Source organism: Balaenoptera musculus, chromosome 7, assembly GCF_009873245.2.
Source record: "Balaenoptera musculus isolate JJ_BM4_2016_0621 chromosome 7, mBalMus1.pri.v3, whole genome shotgun sequence".
NCBI lineage: Eukaryota > Metazoa > Chordata > Mammalia > Artiodactyla > Balaenopteridae > Balaenoptera > Balaenoptera musculus.
In genome coordinates this window covers 108,525,005-108,539,816 of record NC_045791.1, presented here as the reverse complement: position 1 = coordinate 108,539,816, position 14,812 = coordinate 108,525,005, and the positions used below count along the sequence as shown (strand labels likewise).

The window sequence follows — 14,812 nt, the reverse complement described above, 5'->3', positions numbered from 1 at the left end:
AGATTCAGGAGAAAGAGCCCAGCTGCTCACCTGGTGTCTTTAAATGAGGCCAAATCCCACCAGCCATGGCCTGGGACAAGTCCAGGGGCAGCAGGCTCAGAAAAGTGGGTGTGGAGGTGAGCTGGCCGGCACCCAACAGTACCTTGGTGGGTTGCTCAGCTACCAGCACACGGGCAGATGGTCTCTTAGTCCCTCAGATTTGACTGCTCTCAACTAGTGTTTCCCATGTGAAAATAACTTATTAAAAAAAAACTGTCGTTGTCAACTTTGTTTTTGAATATGCAATTCTAGAATTGGACATGTAAAAGTACTGGCTTTAGGACTGTCTGTTCACACACAATTCTCTGAATATAAATCACATGTTTGTTTCAAGAAACTAAAAGAGGATGGTGGTTGTGAGATTAGACCCTATGGAGAAACCCAGAAATCCTCTGCATTTTAATACCTGATGTGTTGACACTGCAGAGCAGGGTCACAAACCATCACCGCGAAGGGCCACCAGATAGTGGCCTTGCGGGCAGTAGCCTTGTTTCGGGGTCGGAGAGGGGGGCTTGTTTTTGTTTATTTATTTTTACAGATCTTTAAAAATGCAACAATCCTTCTCAGCTCACGAGCAGCAACAGTACAGGGAGGGGGTGACGGCTGTGGGAGAGCCATCTCCCCTTTGGTATTCCTTCTGGGGACACGTCCCTTTTTTTTTTTTTTTTTTTTTTATTTTTATTTTTGGCTGCATTGGGTCTTCATTCCTGCACGCAGGCTTTCTCTAGTTGCGGCGAGCGGGGGCTACTCTTCGTTGCGGTGTGTGGGCTTCTCATTGCGGTAGCTTCCCCTGTTGCGGAGCACGGGCTCTAGGCATGCGGGCTCAGCAGTTGTGGCTCGCGGGCTCTAGAGCACAGGCTCAGTAGTTGTGGCACACGGGCTTAGTTGCTCCGCGGCATGTGGGATCTTCCCGGACCAGGGCTCGAACCCGTGTCCCCTGCACTGGCAGGCGGATTCTTAACCACTGCGCCCCCAGGGAAGTTGGGGACACATCACTTATCGTTTGGACTGTCCTCTTCCATTTCTGGGGGTGGGGGAGAGGTGGAGGATCACCCTCTGTAACTGTCTCATTCCCACGGAAACAGTGTCAGGACTTCAACAGCAGGATTCCAGCGGGCTCTGTCTCCAGGTCACCGTGCCCATCCTAGAGGGTGATCTGGTCTCTGAGAAGGCCAGCACCCTGTGAGCAAGACCTGGAGCAAAGCCCACCCTCCAGGGCCGGCAGGAGACAGACTGCCCTGGGGTGGGGTGTGAGTGTGTGTGTGTGTGTGTGTGAGTGTGAGTGTGTGTGTGTGTGTGTGCGTCTCTCCCTCTCAGGCAGATTCGGAACCCGCCCAGCCCAGGAAGCCCCTGCACCTGCACCCTGGGACACACTCAGCTGGCACCTGTGCTGCTAGGCTCCTGCCCGAATCGGAGGGCCGGCCAGAGCACATCCTACAGCCAGTGCTTCGTGGGACTAATAAGCTGCCGCCCCTCCTGATGGGGCAGCAGAGGGTCCAGTGGTAAGTGGTCCCCGCGGCTCATTCCCACCGTTATGTGTTAGCTCCAAGGCCCAGAGGTTGTCTGAGGACTCCTCCCATCTGCCCTGCTGTGTCCCTCTCCAAAGCCCGCGCCTGTGTAATGACCACCGGGATCCCAGGGGTCCAGCCCCCAACTCCCTTCAGAATCCTTCTGCGCATGAGGGCGATGGGAGATGCACGCGCTGGCAGCCCGGTCCACCCGGAGACCACGCGGTCACACCCCGTGTAACTGGCAGTCCCTGCACACACCTCCCTCTTGCTCCAGCCTCACCCGCTCCCCTCCGCTGCGTGGAAGGAGTCGAGGACACACTGCCCCCTGCTTTCTGTCACCAAGCCCCACCCCCTCCACACACACCCTCCACACTTTTCAACATACTGTCCCACCCAAGTGGCCCTCAAAGAGCCATGCTGCGTTCTTCTTTTGTTTGTGGTGTTGCCATTTTGTAAAAGAAGCAAAACGGTAAGAAATGGGGCTCAGAAAAGGATGGCGTGCTGGCCACACACGCTGCCCCTTGGGCCACGTGGACAGAACCGAGCGGCTTCCAGACGCAAGACGGGGGTGACCATCTGCTACACTCAGAATTCTTCCTGACCCAAGATCCTGCCTCACAATCCTTCCCAACACAGGACATCCAGGAAGCCACCTACGATGGGTAAAAGACTACACTGTGAGTTGCATGCGGTTTCCACTTCTGGCCTGGGTCAATCATCAAAGAATTGATTCAGTCAAACCATTTCAGTCACATCGAACTGTCACCTTTTGTAGATAACCGGCAACTGCACGTGGCGTGCACGCACACGGGGGCCTGTCCCAGCCCCTCAGGTCTTGCGCCCACGATGCCCCAGCTCTCAGGCTGGGGGCCCCTGAGTCCTGCATGAGGAGGTGATGTGGAGGGGAGCGTCTGCGGACACCTTCATCACACTACACACCCTCCTCATGTAGTTCTTTTTGTGGCACTTGGCCTATTTTGCTACTGGTATTTTACCTTCTGTTGCCTTATCTCCACGTCCTGGCCCTGGGAGTTGACCACGGCCCCAGTGAAAGTCTGCCCTTAGAGTTCTAACGTCCAGCAAGCGTGATCTCACAGCCTCATCCTACAGGAGGTACGTCTCCTTTCCACGGCAATCCCGTCTCGCACCAGCCGTGACTGGAAGGTGGGCTCCACGCTGTCACGTCCGTACCTGTCCCCCCCTGGAACGTAAGCCTGTCCCCCTGACCCACTGCCCCGCATCTGACGGCGCTGCCTGCCCCCCTTTCTTTCTCCTCTGCCCGCCCCGAGGCTGGCCTCAGCCGGCATTTCTTCCTTTCCGTACAAACTTCCACAGAGAACCTCTCCACCTGTGGTCAGACTGCCTCGGTCAAGGACTGGTTCTGAGTCTCTGATCTTGCCCTTCCCTGGGACCAATAAAATGGGGTGCGGGGGTGGGAGAGAAGTGAGCTTGTAAAAGGTAGAGATTTGCAAAAGGAAGCACAGAGGTGAGAGCAAACAGGACCGGCCCTTCTGGTCTCCGGGGCACCCTGTTCCCACTGGGTAAACTGAGTGGAACAGGTCTGTTCATCATGGAAGAGATCTGCATTACAAAGCCTCCCACTGGTTAAAACTTAGAGTCTACGACTCAAGCAATGCCATTCAGAGGTGTCTCTAAGTCTTCCCCTGGAGCTATTGAGAAAAACATCCAACTCTTCCTCCCCATGAGATGTGAGTTTTGAAGACCGTGCAGTCATGAGGCCACCAGAACTGCCTGCCGCCAAGTGGGGAGACCCAAGCAACGGGAGAGGCAGGTTCCTCACTAGCTCACATGGATCAGGTGATTAGGGGCTTTCTCAAGCTGTACACCCATCCCCGGAGCTGCTCCAGGTACATAAGTTAATAAATTCCCCCTTTCTACTGAAGTGCAGTGAAGCTGGTCATCTCTCCCTTGCAACCAAGGGATTCTACACTACGACAATGAACATGAACCAGATGAGAGCAGGCAGCTGCCTGGGTGAATGATGGACTGGTCAGCGGCCACTTGGTTCCCTGGATCCAGAGCCACTGCCAGCAAGACGACAAAGTCAGGGCGCAAGGTCATGGGCAGATGTAGCAACGGACCAAGGAGAAAACACCTGGTGGCAATTCAGCTTTGACAGATCCAAGGACTATTGTCTAATTTGCAGTTAAGTCATGCACTTAAAGGTCTAAAAAAACATCTTGGGACTTAAAATTTCTCTAGAAAAAATAATTTCTAATTTCAAAGGTGAAACATTCTAGACCCCAGTTTCCTTTTTCCTATTAAAGAAATGGTTTTGCCCTGAGGTGTCTTAGCAAAGACACGGTTGTGTTCCCAGCATGCACGCTACTATTTTGGGGTCTCTGTCAGTCAAATGACATGAAGGAGCATGTGTGGGCTACCCTGGGAGCCCAGGAACACTTCCCGGCAGAAGCCAGCATGCAAAGCTGCTCAGCTGACCAGGTGTAAATCACCACCGTGAATTACAGTTATTCATCCAGAAGCTTCTTCTCCCCTCTGGGACACACACACTGACCACAGGTGCCATGCCCAGCTCTCAGCAGGCCCTCAGTTTCCCGGTGAATTCATTATAACAATACGGGACAATGTGTTCTGAGGCCCAAACAACCAATTCAAAAATACATTTTGTCCTGCCAATTTTGTCAATGCGAAAAACATAATCTCCTTGTTCTAATTTTACAGCTCTCTTTTTCTTGTTTAAAATGAAGTAGAACATGCTTCTCTTTAATTATTTCTTTGAAGTTCTAGTGATAATTTCAGTATCCTTCGCCTATTTTAAAGGCACTACCACCTGACCCTCAATATGGCTTACATGTGCGGGGACAGAGTTAGCAGACGGTTACATAGATCAAGACAATGACGAGAATCAATGGTATTTCTACAGTTAGAGGCTGAGTTAGCATCTGAAATAATTGAAGAAGATGGCCGAACAGATTTCTGCTCTATCTATTAGGCCAACCTACCAGTGGGCTCTTAACTTTAAGGTTTCAGATAATCCTCATTAAAAACTTATCATGTACTTATAATCACTTGGTTGCAAGTAACATGGTAAAGTTACGTTGCAACATTTAACTGGCTAGCTTTCAAAACTACTCAAATTTTATTAGTGTTTACATATTTTGTTCATTGGAACACTAAACGGCACCCAAGAACGTGTTCAGAAATAAGCCTAACATCTGCTGAGCAGCGGTAGCTCACAAAAATGCTTTTTAAGTTTATTTGATTTGGAAAGGGTTTGTGGAGCTGACAGTTTAAATGCATTTCACGTGTCCCAGAAAATAAGGCTGGTATTTACCACATGGCTTGTTTCTAAGGAACTGAGTAAACATTCATTTTTAAAAAATGACTTCAGATACCCATGCTCCTCAGAAAGCTTTTACTGCCCTGACGATAGACACATCTGTTGGGAAACAATTCCAGGCGGAGTCCTCAAGGGAAGCGGCAAGATTAACAGAGGGACGTCCAGCTCACAGTGACCTGATGGCCAGCAGCCCCTGCTCCCGGAGGAAGTGACCACTAGAACTGCAGCCGGTGTGTGACGTCCCGGCTAGGAACGGGCAGGGCACAGTGGTAACCCCAGGGCCAGTCACCCTCGGGGGGCACCCTCGGATTGGAAACACCGGAGAGAAGGCTAAGATGGGGCCGTCTCATCCACCACAGCGGCCACCGTGCACCGAGGCCACGTCCAACCAGAGAAGCTCGTGACCCTGAACCGTAGCCCAGACAGAGGCCCCACCGCCCGGGTGCAAGAAAGACCTCACAGAGCTCAGCCCCATCCTGGAAGCCCTGTGGGGATGGTGGGCCAATTTAAATTCCATCCTTCTTTCTAGTTTCCAAATGGCCTGATTAGGTCCCAGGCGTCTCGTACAGAGCTCTACCGTCATGACCTGAGCTGTGCTTAAAGCTGTTAGAATAACCGCACTGGTGAGGAGAGACAGTTCCTCAGGCATGTTGGAGCCAGGCCTGAGCTGGTCAAGGAACAGGACGCCTGGGGCATGAGCAGCGCATATCATGACCTCGCGCCCGGTGGACACGAAGTCCTGAAGCCACACCTGTGAGGACAGCCCAGGAGGCAGGGCTGCCCACCTGGCGAAGAAGATGCAGGAGCGAAGGGGCAGGACCCATATTTACAAGGTACGCGTCCCTGAGCCCTCTCTCCGTGCCAGGGGCTAACGCAGTCATCTGCACACTTACACTCGTATTCAGTCCCTACAATGACTGGGGAGCAGGGAGGAGCAAGCTGAAATTCAGGAGGACGGGTCACTCACCCAAGGCCACAACGACAGTAAGTGGCTACGACGGGCTGGGAACCCGGGTTTCAACCACAGGCAAGTGCGGGCCTGACACGCGGGTGAGAGGCGGTGCCGTCGCAGCCCTCATGCCGGCACGTCCCCCGTTACCAGGCTCGTGGCCGGAACCTGCTGGCTGCCGGCCTAGATTCGGGGCTGCCATGGCCTCGGAGCTTTTTTACCCAAAAATGTGAATTGGTGAAGAGCCTACAGGAAGCTGAAGAGTCATTCACTGAAGGAATGAACCTCTGATGGATTCAGCTCCTGAGGACCTGAGAACGACAGGGTCAGTCGCCCCCAAGTCACCCCAGGCCGAGGCCCCGCTCCGCAGCAGGTGGCGAGCCCACCTATGTCACGCCTGGATGAGGGCTTAGTCCAGATTCCAACGAAGGGAAGCTCTCAGACAGCGTGACATCATCCTGGCACTTTCCCCCCATTTGGTGGCCCTAAGTCCTTGAAACAATAGCCAAGAGCAGCTAACTTAATCATCACAGGAAGGAAGGCCTCTGGACGTTCTTAAAGTGGTTTCCACCAACCTTAACACCAGCTACTCAGTCCGCTGGACGCTTTAGTGCGTCTTAGAACTAGAGGCCCCTCCCCTCCTCCACCGCTATGAGAGCAGCCGCTGGGCAGCAGTCTTTCTGGGCCCCAGGTCCCCTGCGTGGCCCACGGTGGGAGGCACAAGGGGAGGGGCACAGAGAGAGATGTAGCGGGGCAAGGGCTCAGCTCTGAAGCTCAGAGCTCTCGGGGACACCACCGTGTCCCGGTCTGCAAGGGAAAGTGTCTCAGGTGGCCCACGTTTCCATCAAATTCCTACATTAATACTGGGCAGCCTTGGTTTTCTTTCCTTTTCTTTCTTATTTTGAAGGAAGAGAGCGAAAACCTGCGGCAGGCCCGTGGAGTCTGTGGCGGGGAAGGCGGGGTGCCCAGCAGACATCAAGCGCACAAACACATGAGACGGAAACTCGAATGACACGCCCAGATCCTCATTCACTGTCCTAATTAGCAGCCACTAATAGGGCACTGAATGGCAGAGGAATAATTTTCACCCGATTCTTTCCATCAGAAGTGAGTGACAGCTGTGAAATTCCATCAGCGGTGTGAAGGTCACATGTAAACTAACCTGATCTTTGTGATGTTCTAGGAGACCAGCCATGAGCGTGGCCAGTGAGGTCTGGGGCAGTTCATCGCCCTTCTTGTCACCAAGAAGCAATGGGGCAACTTCAACAGGTCTGAGTGCAGCTTCTGTTTCAACACCAGACGTGTAAAATACACATACTATTACGGGGTTAAATTCTGTCCCCTAAAAATGTGTTCCAGTCTGCACCCCCAGTACCTGTGGGCCTAAATCCAGAGACGGGTGTCTTCATGAGATGAGGGAAACTTAGACACAGGGAGAAGGCCCCGTGACGACACGGCAGAGACCGGAATGATGTGTCTACAAGCCCAGGAACGCCAAGGGCTGCCAGTCGCCAGGAACATGGATCCTCCCACATTCCCTCCAGAAGGAGCCAACCTGTCAGCAACTTGGTCTCAGACTCCTGGCCTCCGGAGCCGTGAGAATACATGTCCATTGTTTCAAGCCACCCAGTTTGTGGTAATATGTCATGCAGCCCTAGGACTTGGATACACACATGCATCTCACGCACGCGCACGATTAAAAGGGTATTTGCCTGCACAGGAAGTTTACTCTTTGGATTATTTTCGTGGATTTACAGGCTCCCTACTGGGTTACCCACTTTTGCATTGTTAATCCACTAATTAAAAAACACACATAATATTTAAATCCATTCCCTCATTTCAGCTGTATCTTTAAAATAATCTAAATTGTATGAGTCAGCCGCCTTTGCCACAAGGATTAAGTATCAACCCAAATGTATCACACAATTAAAGCACAACAGGTGTCATCCTCTGAGAGGTGAGGAAACCTGCACTCTGGCGAAGGTTGGGGATCTGAAAACAGAAGGCCCTGACCACCTTCACCCTCCCAGCAATCTAAAGATCCCCACCACAGGTCAGAGTAACGCTCAAGGATGTTTACACATTAATTAAAGCAAAAGAAGAGCCTGGGCAGACGGGAGAAGGGCGGGGAAGCTCCCATGCGCTGTGTGCACAGACAGCGCCCCCAGGAACACGGCTGCCCTGTAACGCCGCTGCCCTGTGTGGGGAAGGCAGTGGCTCACTCCAGGCACTGCAAGAGGAAAGGGGTATAAAGCTGCAGGTAATAATAACAGTAGGAAAATGGAGAGGTCTCAACAGCTCACCCAGAGGCCAAACCTCTCGGCCTGGCGACCGTGACGTACACCTTCAGCTGTGTCCTAACCTGACCCTTTGCTACGGAAGCAGCTGCAGGTGGGGCTGAGCTGTAATCGGCTTCATCAACCTCCTGCACACCCCGGAGAGGATTCCCTTTGCTCTGATGTTCTCCATAAACCTGGGTGATGACACACAACACTGCAGCTCCAGAACATTCTCTGTGGAAAGCTTCTCAATGAAGCGAGCAAGGGTAATCGATGGATGTTAATGCATCCGGCAAGGACTGAAATCGCTTTGCAGCTACAGGCTCTGTGACCGGGGGCAGGGACTTCTGTGTGCCAAGACGATGAGAAAGCAAGGCTTTTCTCATTCATTTCCTTTTGGAAACAACAAATTATGGTTCCCTCCTGCGGCCACATGGGACTCGCCCCAGTACATGGACAGAACATGGGAAGCAAACACATGCCCACGTGCCTGGTTGCAGGGTGGCTGGCCTCTGGGAAGCAGCGAGTCACGGGGACTAAAGGCTTCCAGGCACCAGGAGGCACCTGCTCACAATTCTACCAGGTCCCGGAGGACCTGACGCACGTCCCCTGGGGGGAGCTCTCTACGCTCCTGGCAACGTCAAGGAACAATCCCCTAACCTCTCAAACGGTGAGAGGACAGGTGGCAGGGCCAGCTCCTGAAGGGCGCGAGCAAAGATCTCGGACAATCTTTCCCCTGACCCAGGAGCCCTTGGGCACAGACCCCACTGAGGGGTGAGACGTTTCCACTTTGCAGATGAAAGAAGGGACGTCCCGTTAGCGAACTCGAGAATGCATCCACCCTGTAAAATAATGCATTCTGAAAATCGTATGATACCATGAAATTCCCGGAGTAAAATGTGTTACCTGGAAAGTCGAAGAAGTAGGGCTGTTACAGATCACATTTAGGTCTCCCCACTGGGTACAGTTTTTACTTTTGATGTGCCAACGTTCAAGAGAAAGGCTTCTGTGTTCATCAAAATATAAGGGCCCGCTACAAAGAAATCACAGTCAGGGCCAAATGCGATGGCACAAACTGAACGCCCAAAGGGAGATGGCAAAAGCCACAATAAGGACAAAACAGCACCACGCAGGAAGGGGAAGGCGGCCACAGGCAGGAGAACCAGGGACCCGCACCAACCACGCCGGACATCGAACAGAGCACAGGAGAATCCAGCTCGTGGCAGCAAAACCAGGGCCCAGACCACGTAACCTCCAGGGACCCCCGACCAAGGGGTCCCCTCAGCTGAAATCCTGAGCATTCCAGGGGCACAAAGGCAGATTTACTTGAGGAGGTGACCCTCTCACTTGCAGCCCAGCTAATTAGTCCATCAGCAGCTGGTGTCATCAGTCTACACAATTGCTAGACCCGAGGAATAAGTAGAACCCCCAAGAAAAAAGCTCTAAAAAACTCTCGGGTATAATCAAAATGACTGGCTAAAACCCACAGTCAGACACAAAGGCACAAATACACAAGTACAACCCAGGTACGGATTCCAGGAAAGAAGACGGCTAACTTTCTCACCTCTCTAAAGCACGCAATTTTCTAGCATCTGTATCCATTTTTCAGTGTCTAGCTATGCTTTTCCTCATTGATTCCCACATTTGAGCCTTCACTTCTAATCTCCCTCAAACCATCATTTCAATACAGATAATGAAAAAAAGTAGGCCTTTCCCTCATGTGACCACCACGAGACTTTTATGGTGGGACTGCAAAATTCTGCAAAGTCATGGCAGAGCCCCAAGCAAAGACTGCCACAGGATTCCATCTTGCACACTTTTCTGAACGGTTACACGGTATCCAGGACAAGAGTTAAATACTAGAACAGGTGTTACGGGAAACATGTGAGGCTACTCAGGACTACTGCTAAAAAGACATCTAAAGGACAAAACAGGGGGGAATGTTTAACTTAAAAAAAAAAGAAAAGGATAAAATGAAACCAAATAGGATGATACACAGAACGAGGAGGGAAGGGAAGACTACAGTACAGAGTTGTGTCTCTCCTCGCTCTTCAAACAACACAAGCGCTGCCATGAAGAAAATGTATAGTTACCTGCATCCATATCTGCAAAGAATGGAACAGCCAGTAAGAAAAAGAAGGAACCAGAAATTCAGTGTCTCAGAGTTGGATTTTCAAAGGTTACACGGAGAGAAAATATAATTTAGAAAACTGTGCGTGTACACTCTACCTGGATTTGGGGACGCGGGAGCTAAGTGGTTTCCTAGCATTACTACCATCATTTTATTTAAAGCAAAAAAACAAAATATGGATACGTTAACTGAAGAAGTAAAAGCCTCATGGCAAAAGAAATAGCTTATCCTCATGCAAAGTGATTATTAAATGTTTAGAATACAATATAAGGGGGAAAACATACTCAAACGAATGGTGGTGGTCATCTGAAAGGCTCGGATCTCTGACTAAGGAACAGTACACACAAATTATGTATAAACTCAAGATCCAGATCAGAGAAACGTCCAAGCAGTAATAGTTAAAGGAGTGACACTGGATTCACATTTGAAGGGACAGAACTATTCGGTACGAAATACATTCCACAGCATTCATGGTTTGACTCTTATTTGCTCCAAATGCCGAGATGGTTGGCGAAAAATACTACAGAAGAAGCAACATGCCTACGGATTTTTACTGCTTGGTATGTTATTACTTTTCTTGACATGGGATACATCACAGTAATGATTTAGAATATGCTAACAAAAATTTTAGAAAACTAAACTCTCTTGAGGTGGAGACTGTGTGACACGCAGCATACCTTCGGGAGACTCCTCCTGGACGTACGTGCCGGTCAGATAGCGATGCACCAGGGCCGACTTGCCGCTGGCCAAATTACCCACAATGCCCTGAAACACAGAAATGGACAGTCACTAAGGAGCAGTCAGTATATCACGCTATTCAGCAACCTGCAAATAGCGAGGTTAAAACGGACAGCAATCCTAAACACCATCAGGACCAAGCATCAGCGGGATGGCCGAAAATGGGCCAGTTAAATCCTTCTGCTGGAGAAAAAGGGGTTCCAACACCTTCAGTTAACATCTCACGTTTTATCAGCCTCTACGGCCTGAAGAAGCAACGTGGTGAGAGCACACACTGAATCCCATGAGTGCTGGTTACATCAGGAAGGTGTACAGTGAGTGAGCCCACCAACATGTATTCTGGACCCTCAAAACACTCAACAAGGTACGAGGTTAAATGGGACGCAGTGGCAGTACAGAGTCATAAGGGGATTAGGAGGACATTCTGGTGCATTCCGTCACAACTTTGGGGTAGGATTTGGAGCCGGGTGAGACTAGGTGAAAAAGAGCCACACCAGAAAAGCACAGTGCTGGGGAGGGACCAGAGGGGAGAAAACTGGACCAAGGCGGGGAGGAGGAGGAGAGCCGGCCTGCATCTCTGGACACGGGGTCCACACTGCAGGACAGAGCAGGGACACACGGTCAAGGCGGCAAAGGTGTTCATGCTGGATGAAAAACAAGTCAGCGTGATGTGAGGGCCACTGTACCAGCGGGTAGCAACTCAGTCACCGGCGGGCAAGGCTGGCTTCACCCTGCCTTCTTCAGAGAAAGCTCCCGTGTTAACACAGCTGACACACCTGGACTCAGGTGGCTGTCCCCGGGGAAGCCCTCCCTCTGCTCGGGATCTCACTCCCCCTCTACCTTCTGTGCAAAGACTCTCCTGCATTTTAATCTTTTCCTCCCCAGCTAGAACTTTCCCCTCTGCATTTAAGCATGATCCAATCAATTCTCTCTTGAGGAAAAGCAGGACGAGAGACCTGCCCTGGACACAGGTCCCCGCCTATGAACAGCCTGCTGCCCCTCGCCCACTCTCTGACCCTACCCACCCCCAGCCTGATGTGCTGACCCTATGGCTACAAGGACACTGCTCGAGGTCACCGATGACTTCTGTTTCTAAATCCCCTGGCCCTCCCCTTGCTGCATCACCGGAAGCTGTAGAGGAGATTCTCTTCCTTCAAACTTCCCGCTCGGGGCTTCCTCTTCAAATTAGCCCCAGCCCACGCTGGCTCCTTCCCTAGACCTCCTAGATTCCCTAGATCCTGGATTCTAAGTACCCCGCCCCCCCCCCCCAACCAAGGGAGCCAGGCTACATCCCACCTACTCCCAGTAAGCTACGGATACCCACTGGCATTCTCCAGCCCCACCCCCTCTCCAGGTAAACCCATACACACCTACACTGGTACTGAAACCTCAGCGTGTCCAGACCTTACTGTTCTCCCCCCAGTCTGCTCATCATCCTGTGATCACACCACCACCCAGACTCCCAAGCCAGACACCTGGACGCCGTCTCCAATTCCCACCCCGCCCAGATGTGCTTTTGAGGGTCTCCACACCCCACCCCCCACGGGGCAGGCTGTGCGGTCCGTCCACTGGATCCTGGGAGAGCCTTTAGCTTATCTCCCTGCCTGGGAGCTCCCCCTCTTCGCCCAGAGAATACCAGAGATTCTTTAAAATTGACGCTGCAAAGATGCGGCTCCCTCATTTCACAACTCTTGGGAAGCCTCCCATTGCCTGCAGGCCAGAGTCCAAGTATTTCATGAACAGACAACAAAGTGTCTCCCTCCAAATCCTTACGATCAACTTTGCTGTAGGCACCCCGGTCCGGCAGGCACCGCTCCCTTCACCCGAAGAGAGTTCTGGGTGGCTTCCCTGCTTCTCTGCACACCCAGAACACGTTACACTGTAACTGCTGACGCTCCTGACTCCACCCCCCAGCACGCTCAGGTCCCCGAAGACCAAGCACTATGTCTGTGATGCTGGCAAGGACACCTCTCTCAATCCCTACACCTGGCACAGGCTCCGGCCCCGGTAAAGTGCCGGTGAATACGGGATGGTTGGATGGATGGAACGGGGGTTGGGGGGTGTGCTGGCTGGCTGGATAAATGGGTGATGGTGCCACTAACAAGAAGAACAAACATGAAAGCGCACAAATTTGCCACGAGACTGTGGAAAGGAAGTTAAAACCTGACCTAAAACCCTGGACCATCCTGCCCCTCCCACCGTCATGGTCCTTTCGTCCTCGGCTTCCCACGCCCTGCTTCGTCCTCGATATGTCGGTGACCAAACACCATCCTAACAGGCCTTGCAGACTCCAGACACCTAGATTGTTCCACATCAATCGCTGCCCGAAATAATACCCCTACTCTGGGTCAGCAATCAGTTCAGATATCACCTCCTCTGAGAAGCCTTCCTAATGCCACACAGCCTCAACCAGTGCTGCTCCCCAAAGCCCCCTTAGTGCCCTCCTCCTAATGCTACCTTGTCCCTTACCTCTTTGTCTCCCCAACATCGGTATGTGGGTCTGACTCTCTCCAGTGCTGACAAGGGACGGGGGTCTCGTTTGTGTCTGGTTCTCTACCCCCCACCATTGCCCACGGCGGGCTCCTAGCAACACTGGGTGAATAAATGAATGAATGACACTAACGCCAGTGAGTAGAAACGAGATGCTTTATTACTACAGCTCCAAGCCCCAGACTATGTGGACGGATCCTAAATAAAGTTGTTTCCCTTCCTGATTTGACTTATGTCTTCCCTTTGCTTTGGGCCTCTATAATCTGAGAATTTCTACCTGTTAATTATTCTTTTGCTCAAGGGCACCTGCTGTTTGTCAGCTTCACGCTGAGAAAATCCAGAACAGTATGCCGCAGAATTGAATTTTTAATTAAGATTAGGCTTTTTCTTTCCCGAGGAGGAAAATGCTCAAAATCAAACACTGTTCAGTCTGTGCTTTCTGTGCGTGGCGATATTCCCTCCTTCTTACATGTCAATGATTTGCTAAGAATTAACTCACCCCTTAGAAGGATCAAATCACTCAGTCCCGGGGGTGGGGGGGGGAAGGTGTTTTATTTGGATCGAATGGCCATCTTATACACCTTCTTATGTTTGCACACCACGGGCATTATTTTAATTTGAAACACTGGCAGAAACTAACAGCCGGCTGTGAGGAGGAAATAAAGTAAGGGATAAAAATGCTCTTTAAGCTGTAAAGCTGCACTGGGATCCATGAACTGCTACTGGATACAAACTAGAGAGAATGGAATCAGGCCAGTCTGGGTCTACAGGCTCGGGGAGAAGCAAGGTAACACGGGAAAAGGTGTCCTGAAAATTACAGATCCGTGTATTTTGGTGGCGATACGTCATCACACGGGCCCGGCATCCTCTGGGCGGGGCTGTGAACGGTCACATCACACGAGGTGTCTTTCTAAACTGAGTTCTCTACTGTCCCACACTTCACCACTTACCAGCTATACACGTGGTTTGCTGAAAATAAAATCGAGGCTTTTGGTAAAAATCCCAGTTGAGAATTCAATGAAAACGCACAAGTAGGGTATGACAGGTTGCTGACAGACGCCCACCTCTACGGGCCAGAGATCTATGGAGTGGTTTCCTTTCCGCCCAGAGGTAAGTGGTCAGCATGTGCTGCCTGGCACACGTCTGCAGGGACCCGAGTGTGGACCCAAAGCAACTGGCCCCCATCACACAACCTCAGGAAGCACATAGCATGGCACTGCCACTCTTGAAAAGAACGTGAACATTGGGGAATTCCCTGGAGGTCCAGTGGTTAGGACTCCTTGCTTTCACTGCCGAGGGGCCGGGTTCAATCCCTGGTCAGGGAACTAAGATCCCACAAGCCATGTGGTGGGC

The 14,812-nt window shown here is 51.5% G+C and overlaps 1 protein-coding gene across 10 annotated transcripts in view; it reads right to left on the bottom strand.

Moving 5' to 3' along the window:
* AGAP1 (ArfGAP with GTPase domain, ankyrin repeat and PH domain 1) overlaps positions 1–14,812 on the bottom strand; it is a 549,508-nt gene that overhangs the window by 346,304 nt on the left and 188,392 nt on the right. For 5 of the 10 annotated variants that reach the window (XM_036857335.1, XM_036857330.1, XM_036857333.1 and 2 more), the window contains exons 3-4: positions 10,909–10,996; positions 10,194–10,205 (exon numbers count right to left, since the gene is read on the bottom strand). In XM_036857335.1, the coding sequence (XP_036713230.1) occupies positions 10,194–10,205; positions 10,909–10,996 (100 nt within the window). The remainder of the gene's footprint in view (positions 1–10,193; positions 10,206–10,908; positions 10,997–14,812) is intronic. The other 5 variants (XM_036857336.1, XM_036857337.1, XM_036857338.1 and 2 more) reach the window with 1 other exon arrangement.